Below are 18,745 nucleotides of genomic sequence, written 5' to 3' on the forward strand. Positions count from 1 at the left end.
GATTATTTCTCCGATTCCATATTAACCAAATAAAGCAAAATAAGATAGCAATATCATATTTATCATAGAGGTCTATAGCTTGAGCAATAAAATCATAGATACTTAATCTTTTATTATTCTTATAGAAGTCAGAAAATAGAGAATGTTTCCAAGCCTTTTTAATACCTGCGCAATCAAGAATAGCATGCTCCACAGTTTCCCACTTCAGATGACAAATAGGGCAAATGGGAGAAGGTATAATGTGTCTAAAGAATAGGAGAGAGGCTACAGGGATAGAACTAGATAACACACGCCACACCAGATGCTTAATTTTTGGAGGAACAGATGAAGACCAGATCTTGGACCAGAATTGTTTACGCTGATTAAAAGATGATGAAGAAGGAATATCCCTGGAAACAAGAGCTAAGTGATAGGCAGTTTTGACAGTGAAAGACCAGAAGTATTCCCACTCCAAACGAGATCATCTCGACAATCATTACCAGAAATTGGAACATTAAGAATACTGTCGACAAGCTGATCATCAAAAAACTGGCGAAACTTATTAGGATCCCAAGCCCCAGATGGGGAGAGAAAGAAAGAGAGAGTGGACTCAGATGGAGGAAGAGAGAAATACGATTTAATCCTGCAATTAGGAAGCCAATGGTCTTCAATGGTGCGAATGATAGTACCATTACCCACTTTCCAGATGAGACCTTGCTTCATCAAGTATCTTCCCCAAATAAGAATACTACGCCAAGAATATGAAGGCTATGACCAGGGCCAACATCAAGTATAGAAGTTTGATATTTACCCTAGAGCATTGTTATTGGGCACCAGTAGTGCCTAACACCCTCAAGACGTGTCGTCTTGCAATTGGTTAGCAATACTCCCTAAAAACTATTATATTAAACTATATGGGACCCGATACTAATACGTAACGATATTGACACGTAAGAGGATGCTTGACACCACTAGTACCTTTTAGCATTTCTCTTTACCCTAAATATGACCTTTTCTTTTGTCCTACTCGTGGACCCAACAATTGTTGACTTGTCATTTCATAATGAATACTGTTAATAAATTTCACCAACTATACATTGTATGGTATTTATATTTACTTTATTGTTTAATTAATTAATTTTCTCAGTAACTTGAATTTCCTCTTAGGAAATCAAGTTGGATTTCACCGACGGCGAATCGACAAGGCTGCATATTTTGCATTTTCGGATTATTTCTCCTCTCTTTTTTTAAACTCCGGCATTCGTAAGCACAGTTTCTATCTGAATTTGTCTCTGTTTTCTTTTGTAGTAAAATTAATCAAGTTGTCTCTGTTACTTGTAAATTTTACTATAATCATTAATTTTATTATTAAATATGAGATAATAATTTGAATTGATCTCATCCATATATTAAGAAATTAAAAAAAGTTTAGAGAATATTGTTAGTGGCAGAATCATCTTTAGTATTTATTAGTTAGGTTAATTATCCACTATTCCACTCTAAATTTATACATAAACACACACACACACTTGTGTAGTAGATCCATATCATGTTTACTAAATTAAATAAAATCTGACTAGAATTTTGCATCGAAGATATCAGTGCTAAAATTTTTATTTTAAGTCTATAAAATTTGAATTAAAAGTTAAAAAATTGTGACTAATTATAAATCAACATTTTTATGTTGTGATTAAAATATCTGGAATCTTTAATTACAAAAATTACAATTTATTATAACTAAATGTGTTTTTAGTCACAATATTTATTGTCACGTTTAAAACTAAATTAGTATTAACTTATATCTAAAATTATGTTTCAGTTACAAGTAATTTTTTAATGTAACTAAAATGTTGTCACTAAAAATAGTAATTTTTTGTACTGACAGGTCGGCGATCCGAACTTCATAGTTCTTATCAATGGCATTGCTTGACTGGAAAATTGAAGGTAAGTTTATATCATATTTTATTTGTTTAGAGCATCTCTAATTTAGTTTTAAAAAAATTATACATTTTTATATTTTAAAGTAGTTTAACATGATGAAGAAAACCACTTCAATGTTGTTATAAATTAAGTTGTACAAGTTTTGACACATACTATTATTTGATACATAGTATAATGTAAGTTTTTTTAATAAATAATATAAGTTAAATTTGGCACATCATTAATTTCAAAATTTTTATTATTTTCATTTATTAAATATTTTATTCTTTATTATTTACTATATTGTTGTAATTTAGACAAGTGACAACAAAATTTAATTATCATAACTATTATTTGTGTATAATAAAATAATGTTCGTTGCTTTTATTTGCATGTGCAACTGTAATCATTGACATAGCTTGATGATACTATCACTATAAGAAAATTACTCTATCTTGGCAGTTAAGAACCCATGACATAGACATATCTCGGCGGTTAACAACCACCGAGAATATCTGACCGTCGACATAGAGTTGTTGACCTATCTCGGTGGTTAAGAACTGTCTATATAGGGTACCCTATCTCATAAAGTAACTATCTTCATTACATCACGCTGCCTAATCAGACAAGTCAATGTTTTACTATGATAATCTTGTATTGCATTGCCTAATCAGACAAGCCCGTGCCATAGCTTGACACACGTATATCGCATAACTCCATCACCTAATCAGGTGAGCCCGTGCCAAAACTTGCACCCATATATATCATATAATTGCATCACCTAATCAGGTGAGCCCGTGCCACAACCTGACATTAATATATCGCATCGTCTAATCAGACGAGCCCGTACCTATGCCCAGTACTTATCATATGTCATTGATGCTCATACCTACGCTCAATAAGTTACCAAGAAGAAACCCAACAATGGTTTCGATCTATGCCATAATCAGGCATTTTCATATCATCGACGTCCGTACCTACGCTAGATACGTCGCCAGAAAAATCGCATCACCTAATCAAGTGAGGCCGTACCTACGCTTAGTACTCATCATTTGTCACTGACGCCCATACCTACGCCCAGTACGTCGCCAAGTATATTGTATCACCTAATCAGGTGAGCCCGTACTGACACTCGCTACTCAACATATGTCACTGATGCCCATACCTAAGCCCAGTACGTTGCTAGGTATATTGCATCACCTAATCACGTGAGCATGTACCTATACTCGGTAGTCATCATATGTCACTGACACCCGTACCTGCGCCCGGTACGTCGCCAGGTATATCACATCACCTAATCAGGTGAGCCTGTACCTACGCTCAATACTCATCATATGTCACTGACGCCAGTACCTACGCTCGGTACGTCGCCAGGTATATCGCATCACCTAATCAGGTGAGCCCATATATCAAATGCATAATATCATCACATTATCAATACTCAACCAATCAATCTTTTTATTATATAACAATATTAACTATATCTTAATATTAATCAATTCATAACAATACTAATTGTATTACATACAACGTACTATGCAGTACAATATACTTTTCTTACATTTAATCTAGGTTCATACATGTCGGCCAACCCAAGTAGAGAATTATCCCCGATGATCTCGGCCCTATGTCACAACAACGGTAAACCAATAAGTGTTTATCCCAAAACACTGCTTAATATTCACATAAAACAATCTAGAATTTTTTACCAAACTCCGTGGTATAAATACACTACAATAAAACTTATATTTTAGCTCTAAAACATACGCCATATTGTAGAGCTCGTTGCAAGCTTTGAAACAGTATATAGAACGTCCAAAATAGACACTCGAGTAAAAAGTTATAACATGCATATAATTTCTGATCTCCTAGAAATTTCTAAAAATAGTATAACTCGAAAATCTCAAATTTTGCACTCACCGAAATACTACAAAAACTTAACCAAATCACTCCAAATTTCACAGGGCACATATATATCATAAATATTACCATCCTTACATAATAGAAATTAAAATCGAGTCCTTAAATGAAAAACATCATTAACGTTCGGACTAAGCTTTAAAAAGTTCTAAACTCGATTTCTAACTCAAAATCACTTCAAATTTAACAAGTAAACATCGATACTAGTCCCATAGCTACCAAAGAATAATTCTACAAAGTCAGAATCTCCATAACTATTCTAATTTACGAAATTCCTATATAAAACTAATCGTTTTTAGCTTAAACAAAATTAAACCATACCTTAAACTTTTTCTCTCCGAGGATTTGCTATCCCGCTACTACCGGAGCTTAGATCGCTAGGTTTCAAGTTAAAAATCAAAGAAAATGGATAGAAAGAGAAAAAGTGTCATTGAAGGAGGAGGAAGAGAGTTTCATACTGTTCGTTCATCTAATATAAACTTATAATATAACTTTTCATCTCCGAGGATTTTCTATCTTGCTACTACCGGAACTTAGATCGCTAAGTTTCAAGTTAAAAATCAAAGAAAATGAATAGAAAGAGAAAAAGTTTCATCGAGGGAGGAGGAGGAGGAAGAGAGTTTCGTACTGTTCGTTCATCTGATATAACCTTATAATATATATATATTAAACTTATCGTAAGTAACTGATAAATTGTATATATAAAATAATATTATAATGATAATATAATATTAATAAAAAATTTATTATTTACAATTATCTTATTATTTTTTAACTACTAAAACATTTATACTTTTAGGGCATTTGGCCTAGGGCTGAGCATTTAGACCCGCAAACCTAAAAACCCGGCCACCCGCCTCGACTCGCTGCCAAAAAAAGCCGAAAAATTAAAAACCCGTGTGGTCGGGTCAGGTCCAACCCGAAAATGCTCCACACAGTGTCAGGTTCGGGTTTTAATAAAATGCAAATATTAATTCGAGTGTTAATCCGAAACCCAAAAATTAGGCACAGTCGCATAGATTTTCGTAATAGGAAAGCTGAAGGTACAGTTTTTTTATGAAATAAAAATGTGTAAGAGAGGCTATCTATCTTCACCTTTGTAACTGTGTCACCTACAAAAGTAGGCCATAATCATCATGCACGTGGGTATAAAAATAGCTACTGAAAAAAGTTCGTCATTTTCCTTGGGAAACTAAGTTTGTTTACTATTTATTTTTTAAATTATATTTTCATTAAAAATAAAAATAAAAATGTTATTATAATATTGTTTGTACTTTTTTTGTTCTTTGACAGTGGTAGTGGTTCATATTTGTACTTTTCATTGACAGTGAAATGACACCAAACCATAGAAATTTTTTATGCAAATATTGATTCGGGTGCTAATCCGAACCCGACCATAGCAAACCCGCCATACCTGACCCGAAATCCGATGGACCCGACCACCCGAAAACTGGGTTCGGTTACACATTTTAAACACTTGAAATCTGAAAGCCCGAACCCGATGTAACGTCCCCGCTTCAAGCCTCCATTGGGCCCTTACACCCACGGACTTATGGCTCTTATACACGAGTATGCCACTCTGGCTGCTTCATGGACTGATGACTGACCCTACAGACCAACAGGAGTATTTTCAGCATGCTTTGTCCTCACTCACACGCATCTTGGGAAAACTTCTCAGGAGGTCACCCATCCTTGAAATTGCTCCAGGCCAAGCACGCTTAACTGTGGAGTTCTTTCGAGGATGCTCGATGGCTACCGAAAAACAAGATGCACCTTGTTGACATAGGTAGTACCAATCAATCCATTTAAGCCCTCTTCAACTGTGTAGTCCCATACCTACACAGTCTCAGAATCATCCCACTTGACCTTCCCCAGGCGGTGTGGGATTGCACAGCTTACCCGGTATTTCCCCTTACGGATCACGGGTGTAACGCCCTAATGCTAAGGCACGCTACAGTGATTTTTCAATAATTATGCAATCTTTGCTAATCAAAGAAATTTCTCGAAAAACGTGTCAAATTAAAACTTTTGCATTAAATACTAAACTTTGTAATTTAATAAAATATTTACAAGTGTCGGGATCCCGATTTTTAAAACTTTACAAATTTTACTTTTCAAGCATACAATCCAAATATACAGATTTACAGGTCGCACAGCGACTTTCAAAATACAACTCCCAGATGTCCCGAGACCGAACACTCCAGGTCGCGCTGCTTGACATGTACAATCTCACCCGAGCTCAGGTTCACTCCTGTTCAGCCTTCGCCTTTCCTTTACCTACACATGGAAGCAGAAACTGTGAGTCAACAGACTCAGTAAGAAATGCATATAACATATCATATAATTTCCGACCTGTAAATAGGCGCCCATACACCTATTTACAGAGCTTAACAGATGAGTATGAACGTTCAATACCAAGGTACAACCACTATACCACATACACATCGTACCTCGCTGTACGAGTGTTGGTAGGGTTTATCCCGATCACTGAGTAACACTGAGTGATGTACCACACACCTTAGCATTTTCCTATGCTTGTGTTGGTATCACTGTATCGTACTCAAATCAACAACAATCACTGTACCAATACACTCTATAACTTAATCATACAAGTGTTGGTAGTGTTTAACATAATTCAAGCATGCATATATAAACACATATACACACATTCAGATAATCACATCATACATTATACACAGTTCTTACCGTTTTCCGAATTCAAGTGTCTTTGGCCGACCTGAACGGAATTCACGTGCTAGATGGATGCCCTAATCACAATAACAATAATACAGATGAGTGACTCGCTAAATCACTTTCCGGGACTTAAAACTTGAAACTAAAAGTTTCCCTATCGATAAACCTCATGGCAATACCCTAAATATCTCAAAATTGGCCAAAACTAGGGTTCTGGAAAATCCCCCAACAGCAGACCGGTTCCCAACCGCATCCGGTGGGTCACCAACCGGTCGGACCGGTTGGTACGACCACCCGAACCGAATTCCGTTGCGCAGAAACCAAAAAATTATCCCCCTTGATTCAATTTAATCCCAATCTTTACCAAACTCTCCAGTATACCTAAACAATGCATACACAATGATTTCCGGGCGGTAATTCACGTAATAAACCAATCCAACTCAAGTTGCCATTAATGAACCAAGCTTGAGTTTTAAAGCTCAAGCTTGCTTAAAACCATTCACAAGCATCAAAACCGGTAGCTAGGGACTTAGATAAACTCAATTTAACCCCGAAATTGAACCCCAAACATTTCAAAACCTAACAGCCACTAAACCTAAACATTCATAGTGAAACTAAACTAAAACTTCAAAAACTTAAAGGGGAGAAGAACTAGGGTTACCTTGCTTTGATTCCTCTTGAATCCTTAGCTGAAAACACAAACTTTAAGCTCCCAAAACCCCTTGCCCCTTGCTGCCTTCGAAGAGAGAAAGAGAGAAGAGAGAGCTTCTCTTGATTTTTCTTTGTTTTTCCTTTATTTTCCAAATGAAAATGAGTTAATTACTTAACTCCTTCTAACTTAGATGCTAGGTGTCAACTACATGGGCAGCCACCACACTCACCTTAACCAAAAGACTAAAATGCCCCTAGACTTAAAACTAGGGTATTTCTAAAGCTAGGGGTAAAATGGTCAAAATCCATAACCCCGCTCAATCCCGATAATTAATTTTCTCTAAAATATTCCCCACTATAAAATAGGGTTCTAAACTTACTCATGTGATTATCTAGCCATCCATCGCATTTTCCGTTGTCGCCGAGCAAAAATTACAAAATTAACATATTTCACATATAAGTTAAATAATACCCCTAGAGTTTAATAAAATCTCTGGAATTGAGAAATTATAACTCTAACATTTATTTCTAAATATTGGGGTCCACAAATAAATTAATTCACAAATAATAATAAAATAATAAAAATTAGTGCTAATTGCCTTTTCTAATCCACATTACTAGAGCGGTCATTACAATTATCCCCCCGTTAATAGGATTTCGTCCCCGAAATCTAACCTGAATAGCTCTGGATGTTGAGTCCTCATATCTGACTCTAATTCCCAGGTGGCTTCTTCCACCTTACTGTTCCTCCAGAGCACCTTAACTAGTGCAATAGTCTTGTTGCGAAGAACTTTTTCTTTTCTATCCAGAATCTGAACAGGTTGCTCTTCATAGGATAAGTCTGGTTGTAGTTCAAGGGCTTCATAACTCAAGACATGAGTCGGGTCTGACACGTATTTCCTTAACATAGAGATGTGAAATACGTCATGAACAGCTGATAATGCTGGTGGTAAGGCTAGCCGATACGCTACCTGCCCGACCTTCTCGAGTATCTGAAATGGCCCAATGAACCTAGGGCTTAACTAACCCTTCTTCCCGAAGCGCCGAATACCCTTCATGGGTGAAACTCGCAGGAAAACATGTTCCCTTGTCTGAAATGTGACATCTCTGCGCTTCGAATCAGCATAACTTTTCTGCCTGCTTTGAGAAGCAAGCATCCGAGCCTTAATCTTATCAATAGCTTCATTGGTCTTTTGCACCAACTCTGGACCCAGGTACTTCCTTTCTCCTGTCTCGTCCCAATGAATAGGAGAACGACATTTTCTACCGTATAACATCTCATAGGGAGCCATCCCTATTGTACTTTGGTAGTCGTTGTTGCGGGAGAATTCAATTAAAGGCAAGTACTTACTCCATGAACCCTCAAAGTCCATAACACGGGCTCGCATAGGTCTTCCAAAATCCGGATGGTTCTTTCGGCCGACCATCGGTCCGAGGGTGAAAAGGCATACTAAACTTTAACTTGGTACCCATAGCCTTCTGAAGACTCACCCAAAACTTCGATGTAAACTTTGGATCCCTATCTGACACAATAGATTTAGGGGCTCCATGGAGACGAACTATCTCCTTCACATACAATTCAGCATACTGATCCACTGAATAGGTAACTTTTACTGGTAGAAAGTGAGCCGACTTTGTAAATCTATCCACAATGACCCATACAGAATCATACATCCCTGTAGTTCTAGGTAACCCGATTACAAAGTCCATTGCGATGTCCTCCCACTTCCATTCCGGAAGGATTAAAGGTTGCAATAACCTGCCGGTCTCTCGATGTTCGGCCTTAATCTGTGGCGGAGTTAAACACTTGGACACATAGTCCACTACATCTCTTTTCATCCCATACCACCAGAAGTAGGGTTTCAAATCCTGATACATCTTGGTGGTTCCCGGATGCAACGAATAAGGCGTGGTGTGAGCTTCATCAAGTATCTCTTTCTTAAGCTCATCAACACTAGGAACACAAACTCGAGCTTTATATAACAACATTCCACTGCTCGAGATTGAAAAACCTCTAGGCCGACCGCTACTTCATCTCGAACTTTAACTAGCTCGGAATCTTCCAGTTGTGCCTTTCTGATTCTCTCCAACAGATCAGATTGGAGTGTTAAATTATGTAATTTCCCGACCACGAACTCAATCCCTGCACTAACCATTTCTGAGGCTAGTTGAGGAGCTATCATAACCGTAGTACACACTTGGCCGGACCTTTTACGCTCGCAGCATCGGCCACAACATTGGCTTTCCGGGGTGATAAAGTATTTCACAGTCGTAGTCTTTAACTAACTCCAACCACCTTCTCTGCCTCATATTCAAATCTTTTTGGGTGAAAAAGTATTTAAGACTTTTATGATCGGTATAAATCTCACACTTTTCACCATAAAGATAATGTCGCCAAATCTTTAAAGAAAAAACCACAGCAGCGAGCTCTAAATCATGAGTTGGGTAACGCTGCTCATAATCCTTCAGTTGACGAGAGGCATAAGCTATGACTCTGTCAGCTTGCATCGAACACATCCCGGACCCCGTCCGGATGCATCACAATAAACAACAAATTTCTCTTGATCCGATGGCAAAGCTAACACCGGAGCTGTTATCAATCGCTGCTTCAACTCCTGAAAGCTTGATTCACACTTATCTGACCACACAAATCTCTGATTTTTCTTGGTCAATTCGGTTAGGGGCATAGAAAGTTTAGAAAATCCTTCGACGAAACGTCGATAATACCCTGCTAACCCGAGAAAACTTCTAATTTCTGTTACAGACTTGGGTCTCGGCCAATTCTTCACTGATTCTATCTTGTTTGGATCAACCATAATTCCATTTTTCCCAACTATGTGACCCAGAAAGGACACCTCGGACAACCAGAATTCGCACTTTTTGAACTTGGCATACAGCTTGTGATCCCTAAGTCGCTGTAATACCATTCGAAGATGATGCTCGTGCTCCTCTTCTGACTGAGAGTACACAAGAATGTCATCGATAAACACTATAATGCAGTTATCGAGGAAATCCTTGAATACCCTATTCATGAGATCCATAAAGGCCGCAGGAGCATTAGTCAATCCGAATGACATTACCAGAAACTCATAGTGCCCGTATCTGGTTCTAAAGGCAGTCTTCGGTATGTCCTCCTCCCGAATTCTGAGTTGATGATAACCAGACCGTAAATCAATCTTCGAAAACACTGCCTTTCCCTGAAGCTGATCGAACAGATCATCGATCCTAGGCAACGGGTACTTGTTCTTAATCGTCAGTTTGTTTAGTTCCCGATAATCAATACACATTCTAAGGGAACCATCTTTCTTTTTCACAAAAAGAACCGGAGCTCCCCAGGGCGATACACTGGGTCGAATAAACCCAATATCAAGCATCCCCTGAAGTTGTAACTTAAGCTCCTTAAGTTCTGCTGGAGCCATCCTATATGGAGCTTTAGAAACGAGGTTCGACTCCGGGTGCCAAATCAATTACAAAGTCAATCTCTCGCCGTGGCGCAATCCCGGCAATTCCTCGGGGAACACATCAAGAAAATCTTTCACCACCCGGACTACCTCGGGCCCAAATGTTTCGTGTCATGGGAGTCAAAAACTACCGCTAGAAATCCTACACAACCATTGCATAGTAAATCCCTAGCTCTCAACACGAAATAACCGGATCCGAGACCCACGAACCGATCCAACATAAACAAATGGATCTTCACCTTAAAATTTGAAAAATCACCATTTTACGCCTACAATCTATACTGGCCGAATACTTGGATAGAAAATCCATTCCCAGTATAATATCAAATTCAGTTAATTTCAATTCTATAAGGTCAGTACTCAATTCCCTATCTTCGATCCTAATCGGCATAGACCTAATGCGCCTATTAGAGATAACCAATTCCCCGCTAGGCATTAGGGTTCCAAACCCTCTTTCTAAAATATCACAAGGCCTACCCAGAAGATCAATCACTCTTGTAGCTACATATGAACGTGTAGCTCCTGAGTCAAATAATACCGTAAATAACAAGTTGTTGACGGGAAGCTGACCTGTCACAACGTAAGGACCGGCCGCATCAGCTTGGGTGATGGCAAACACACGAGCAGGAACCGGTTTCACCTCGGCTTTCGGCTCCTCTTTCTTTGCCTGGGGGCAATCTTTCTTGAAATGCCCCACCATGCCACACAGGAAGCATGTCTTCCGGTTACACTCTCCCGGATGATGTTTCTTGCACCTTGGACACTCAGGATAAGAGTAACCCTGACGTCCTCCTCTGCCTTGGTTCCCACGGAACCGCTTGCTTTGCCCCGAGCCACCAGAAGCTGGAACAACTTTTCTTTTCTGCTCAATGGTGGAGTCACCACCATCCCTACCATAAACAGGAGTAGGAACAGTGGGGGTTCCACCAACACTCGGAGTCACCCGGGGCTCCTGAAGAAATTTTACTGCACCCTCGGCTCTCAAAGCCTTCTCAACCATATCTGCATACGTGGTTGCTTCGGTAGTAGTAATAACCAAATCATGTCGGATCTTTGCACTCAAACCCGCTAAGTATTTTTCTTTCTTACTGAAGTCCGTGGGCACAATTCCCGCCGCCAACTTAGCCAACCGATCAAATTTCGTTGTGTACTCAGTGACTGACATTCCCTCAGTCTGAACTAGATCAGTGAACTCTTTCCGCTTTGCACTGCGGACCGCTTCATTGTAATACTTGGAGTTAAATAACTCCCTAAATTCTTCCCAGGTCATCAGCGTGACGTCCCGAGTGAGGGTTATCAATTCCCACCACACGAGGGCATCTTCCTGAAACTGGAAAGTGGCGCAGGTCACCCGATCATTTCCAACCACTCCCATAAAGTTGAGAATACGCTCAATCATCGAAAGCCATTGCTCGGCCTTCATCACATCAGGGCCTCCCAGAAACACTGGAGGTGCCTGCTTTCGAAATCTTTCATACAACGGTTCCATACAGTTGCCAACAACAGGTTGTTCTCGCACCGCCGGCCCAGGCACAACGGCCTGAACTTCTTGAGGAGGCACGGCAGGAGGACCCTGCTGCCTCAATCTTTGGATCTCTTCATCTTGCTGACGAATTCTCTCTTGCATTTCAGCAAATCTTTGCTCCCAATCAGGAGGAGCTTGAGGTGGATTTACAGGGCGACCACCCTGAGCTCTGCCACGGCCACGGCCGCGACCACGAGGATTTTGAGGATTCCCCTGACCGCCTCCGGTCTCAACCATGCCACCCTGACTTCTTGTATTTCGCGGGGCGTCCATTTAATAGGACTTAGCCTGCGAATCCATAAGCCAGGCAGGTTAGACAGCGATCAAAATTAACTCCGCTCTTAATAACTTAAGGTAACACACTTCCTTTTCTTTTTTTTTAAAAAAAAAAATATATTTAATTTAAATCTAATATGCTTCCTAACATGCTTTCTCATTCACATTTATTTAAAATACTAAACAAGTACGGGCTTACTGAACCGTGAACCGAGCTTTCTTTGATGAAGATTGTACATGTCATAGCAAGCTTCGGTAGACAAACCTGGCGGCTCTGATACCAAAATTGTAACGCCCTAATGCTAAGGCACGCTACAGTGCTTTTTCAATAATTATGCAATCTTTGCTAATCAAAGAAATTTCTCGAAAAACGTGTCAAATTAAAACTTTTGCATTAAATACTAAACTTTGTAATTATATAAAATATTTACAAGTGTCGGGATCCCGATTTTTAAAACTTTACAAATTTTACTTTTCAAGCATACAATCCAAATATACAGATTTACAGGTCGCACAGCGACTTTCAAAATACAACTCCCAGATGTCCCGAGACCGAACACTCCAGGTCGCGCTGCTTGACATGTACAATCTCACCCGAGCTCAGGTTCACTCCTGTTCAGCCTTCGCCTTTCCTTTACCTACACATGGAAGCAGAAACTGTGAGTCAACAGACTCAGTAAGAAATGCATATAACATATCATATAATTTCCGACCTGTAAATAGGCGCCCATACACCTATTTACAGAGCTTAACAGATGAGTATGAACGTTCAATACCAAGGTACAACCACTATACCACATACACATCGTACCTCGCTGTACGAGTGTTGGTAGGGTTTATCCCGATCACTGAGTAACACTGAGTGATGTACCACACACCTTAGCATTTTCCTATGCTTGTGTTGGTATCACTGTATCGTACTCAAATCAACAACAATCACTGTACCAATACACTCTATAACTTAATCATACAAGTGTTGGTAGTGTTTAACATAATTCAAGCATGCATATATAAACACATATACACACATTCAGATAATCACATCATACATTATACACAGTTCTTACCTGTTTTCCGAATTCAAGTGTCTTTGGCCAGACCCGAACGGAATTCACGTGCTAGATGGATGCCCTAATCACAATAACGAAGAATACAGATGAGTGACTCGCTAAATCACTTTCCAGGACTTAAAACTTGAAACTAAAAGTTTCCCTATCGATAAACCTCATGGCAATACCCTAAATATCTCAAAATTGGCCAAAACTAGGGTTGGAAAATCCCCCAACGGTAGGCGGTTCCCAACCGCATCCCGGTTCGGGTCACCAACCGGCCGACCTACAGGTACAGACCACCCGAACCGAATTCCTGTCTCATAGAAACCAAAAAATTATCCCCCTTGATTCAATTTAATCCCAATCTTTACCAAACTCTCCAGTATACCTAAACAATGCATACACAATGATTTCCAGGCAGTAATTCACAGAATAAACCAATACAACTCAAGTTGCCATTAATGAACAAAGCTTGAGTTTCAAAGCTCAAGCTTGCTTAAAACCATTCACAAGCATCAAAACCAGTAGCTAGGGACTTAGATAAACTCAATTTAACCCCAGAAATTGAACCCCAAACATTTCAAAACCTAACAGCCACTAAACCTAAACATTCATAGTGAAACTAAACTAAAACTTCAAAAACTTAAAGGGGAGAAGAACTAGGGTTACCTTGCTTTGATTCCTCTTGAATCCTTAGCTGAAAACACAAACTTTAAGCTCCCAAAACCCCTTGCCCCTTGCTGCCTTCGAAGAGAGAAAGAGAGAAGAGAGAGCTTCTCTTGATTTTTCTTTGTTTTTCCTTTATTTTCCAAATGAAAATGAGTTAATTACTTAACTCCTTCTAACTTAGATGCTAGGTGTCAACTACATGGGCAGCCACCACACTCACCTTAACCAAAAGACTAAAATGCCCCTAGACTTAAAACTAGGGTATTTCTAAAGCTAGGGGTAAAATGGTCAAAATCCATAACTCCGCTCAATCCCGATAATTAATTTTCTCTAAAATATTCCCCACTATAAAATAGGGTTCTAAACTTACTCATGTGATTATCTAGCCATCCATCGCATTTTCCGTTGTCGCCGAGCAAAAATTACAAAATTAACATATTTCACATATAAGTTAAATAATACCCCTAGAGTTTAATAAAATCTCCGGAATTGAGAAATTATAACTCTAACATTTATTTCTAAATATTGGGGTCCACAAATAAATTAATTCACAAATAATAATAAAATAATAAAAATTAGTGCTAATTGCCTTTTCTAATCCACATTACTAGAGCGGTCATTACAACGGGACTACTGACTGTCACACCCGACAATCCGAAAACCCGAATACCCGACCCGTGTGCAGCCCTAATTTGGCCAACTTCGAGTATCTTAAAATATATTGGTATTTCTAAAATTAACTTATTCCAATAATCCCATCAATATTTCTAACTAAAACTGTTGTGACATTTTTAGCCTCCATTCAGGTCTCCAAAGTTATTGAACTTGAAAATATTTTTATTTTACAAATAACTCATATTATATCTACATATTTAAAAAATGAGGTAAAAATGATAGACTTTAAAAAAGAAGGTAAAAATAAAAGAGGACAATATAAAAATAGTATAGAGTGTAATTTCCTCAAAAATATATTATTATACAACAACTTTTAGATACTTTATTTATTTATTTATTTATTTTGAAATGTTGTAGGTTTGAACTTGGCCCATATATTTGCTGAGTATGTTTTATGGTTGATGGTAACATTCTTGACACATGTGTGGGAGCTTAATTACAAGACCGCTGCCGCAGCTATCAATATATTTTGGGGTCTCGTAGGGATGCTTCCTTTGCTTGTGCAATATATCATCGATTCTTACGTGGGTAATTATCGGATGGCTTTACTCTCCACGTTTATGTATACTACTGTAAGTTAATTTCTAGTAACACCATAAATGATATAAAATCCAATATATGTTAATATGCAATTAAACTCATGGTATAATAAAAAAGAATTTCATTATTAATTTTGAATATATTAATTGTTTGTTCAGACTTAGTACTTATTAATTTATTTTCTATTATTTTGTTTCTTTTAAAAAAAAAAATGATCATATGCCCATTTTTACTATTTTTTTTTCTTTCTTCTTTATTTTTTTTCTCAGTATATATATTCGTGTTTAATAATATTATTTAAATGAATTATTAGAAGCTTTGGTAGGAATTTTCAAAGTTGACAGAAAATTGAGATTTTATGTTAATTTAAAAAAAAAAAAAAAAAAAAAAATCTCTCACTTTTACATATACATGGGTTAAAAGTTGAAAAAAAAAATAAAAACAAAAAGTTTTTTAACAAAATAAATTAAAAAAGTTTAGTTTGACTTATTAATTAGTATTTTGTATATAAACATATTTTTGATATAGTGTAAAAAATATATTTTTTTGATATTTTTTTTAATTAAATAATTAAATTAAGTATAAAATTCTTTTTATTTTTTTTTTATTTTTCACCATTAAGTCAAAATTTAATAGTTTAATATTTTTAAAATTAATATTTATAATTAAATTTATTTAGTAATATTCAAAAAAAAATAAAATGTTCCATATATATATTTACAACTTAATAAATACCTATCAAACAAAATTTCTTATGCCTAATACATATAGTTATAACTTATAACTTTCACCAATAAATCATCAAATATTTAAACAATATATTATAGTTATGCATCAATGCTCAACAATTACATATCTAAATACTTGTAAACAATACACCTAGTCTTTATATATGTATATATTCATATATATAGTTTCTATAGCATAGTCGAAAGGCTTGATATCTGAGCCTTGTATGCTTTTAGTTTATATATTATTCTTGTGGTTCTTTAATCTTTATATATATATATATGTGTGTATAGGAAGCAAATGTTATAATTCTGTTGAAGTTAAAATTAATTTGTGATGCTATTTCAGGGATTAGGCTTCTTATCTATATCAGCAATAGGCATTTGTGAGAACACTAAAACATGTCATGTTAAAAAAAGATACAAGTTCTCGCTTTTGCTAGCAATACCTCAATTACTTGTGGGCCTTTCTTATCAACGATCAGACTCAATAAACCAACTTATTGCTGCTACCAAAGAGCTGGGAGATAATAATAAACTAAGACCACCAAAGTGGGAGCGCTTCTTAAGAATAGTTGCTTTGATTGTGGTTCATTTGGTTGGAACATTCATACTACCTAACATAAACAAATGGGCATTTAGATTTGGGGTCCCAACTTTGTGTATGCTTGCTGCCATCTTCATCTTCTGGACTGGCTCTAATTCTTACCACAAACCCAAACCTTCAGGAAGCTTCCTAACTACTATGCTAAAGGTCATTCTAGCCGGCTTAAGACCTATTAAGTCGAACCAACTCGAATATGATAATTCTGGAACACATTACGGTTATCGCCTCAGGTATAGGATTCTAATCTTCAACTCTATTCTTCATCATCATCCCATACATGCTTCAATAATAAATGAGATTTTTCTTTCCAACTATGATCTGCTGATGTATCACTAATGTGACGTTAATCTAGCACAACTGGAGAATTTAAACAAAAAATATATGTATAAATAACGATTTAATGACGAATTTTAAACATAAGCAAATTGTGTTAAAAGAATAAATAAGATATAATTGAATGGGAATCATATTTGTAATAATTTTTATAGTTCGAAATAATTAAAAAAAAAAAGGCAAAAATACTTTACATGGATCATAATTTAGGGAAAAAAATTCTTATTTATTCTACTTTCTTTATATAAATTTATAATATGATTTCTCACAATTTTTTTCAAAAAATAATTTACTCAAAAATGTTATTATATTTCAAAGAAATTGAAATACATACAATCTTATGAGGATGAGATTTACCTAAATTGTTTTCCTAGCCCGCGTCGCTCTTCTTCCTAACAAAGAATAGTAGCTCACAACTATGTGGACATTTGCCACCAAACCACAGAAGGATTAGTACATTATCAGCCCCCCACATTATTCAAGGATTATGTGAAGGTATTGACAATGTTGGTGGGATGATTTGGTTATCACCATCTGTTAACCCGAAAACTTTCCCTGGTAACATGGATATCAATGTTTGACATGTGGCAAGAAGAAAGACATCACAGAGTTGAGTAGACCCGAGTCATAACAGTCAACCTAGGAGGGGACCCTAGCCCTGCGCCCAGGTTGACTTCGGGAGCTCCAAGATGGAAGTTCATACTTCAATAACTTGAATCCAACTCACTATCGTTTAGTATTCTATTGCATAAGGACATGGAGCAACCTAATCCAAGCCATGGGAGCTGAAATTACACGATTTTGCAATCTGAAAGCCAACCTGGGCACCTAGGGTTTCATCCAATGCCCAAGTTGACATTCTAAACTACGGTTTCTGTTTTTGGGACCGTCTTAATGAAAATGGGTCAAAACTTGCACTGGGACATCAACTAGACATATCACGGGCATATTTGAGGCATCAGAATCGAATCAAGTTCATTTTTTAGCACCCAAGGCCCCGAGCACCCCAGCGCCTAGGTTGGCAATTTATCAATCTAGACACCTTCCAAGTATCAAATCAACTATTCCACCTTTGCATCTTCTTCATCTTCATCAAAAATAGAGAAATAGGTCCTTTTGGGGAAGAAACAACAGTTCTAAGGTGCCAAAAACAAGACGCTGCCCAGGTTGACACCTAGGGCTGGCCTAGTGCCTAGGTTGACATTTTGTCAACCTAGGCCGATTTAGATGATGTTTTCTGAGAACTCTTCCAACCATCTTCTCTGTTTTTAAAAAAATATTGAGATTCAACTATTTTTTTAGACCAAACAGAATTTTTGAGGGGCCATAAATGGGACCCAGCGCCCAAGTTGACACCTGGTGTTGGCCCAAAAATTCACCAAAAAGTGTTCTCGGTATTTTTTTCGTCATCAGAAATAATGAAGATCAAGCAAACTCAGGGAGAAAACTACAAACTCGAGCCCTTGGAAACAGGGCTCAGCACCTAGGTTGACTTGGTGTTGGGCCAAGTGCCCAGGTTGACAATCAACCTAGGATGCTTCCTTCAATTTCTCAAATGACAAATCCGATTCGACCAATGAATCTGGAATAGTCAAAAATGGGGTAGGATATCTCGTCCTCAAGTTCAAGAACCTTAGAAGTATCAAAACTAGATCTCGGGAGCTCGGTAACAGGGTACCCAATGACCAGGTTGACAAATGGCGTGGTGCGCTGGG

General features: G+C 37.4%; 1 protein-coding gene across 1 annotated transcript in view; it reads left to right on the forward strand.

The window, feature by feature from the left end:
- Window positions 1-1,124: 1,124 nt before the first annotated feature.
- LOC115697000 (protein NRT1/ PTR FAMILY 5.5-like) overlaps window positions 1,125-18,745 on the forward strand; it is a 28,833-nt gene continuing 11,212 nt past the window's right edge. Inside the window, exons 1-4 of the mRNA XM_030623900.2 lie at window positions 1,125-1,242; window positions 1,865-1,923; window positions 15,180-15,394; window positions 16,440-16,927. Coding sequence (XP_030479760.1) covers window positions 1,896-1,923; window positions 15,180-15,394; window positions 16,440-16,927 — 731 coding nt within the window. The 5' untranslated portion in view covers window positions 1,125-1,242; window positions 1,865-1,895. The remainder of the gene's footprint in view (window positions 1,243-1,864; window positions 1,924-15,179; window positions 15,395-16,439; window positions 16,928-18,745) is intronic.

This window comes from Cannabis sativa, chromosome 7, assembly GCF_029168945.1.
Source record: "Cannabis sativa cultivar Pink pepper isolate KNU-18-1 chromosome 7, ASM2916894v1, whole genome shotgun sequence".
NCBI lineage: Eukaryota > Viridiplantae > Streptophyta > Magnoliopsida > Rosales > Cannabaceae > Cannabis > Cannabis sativa.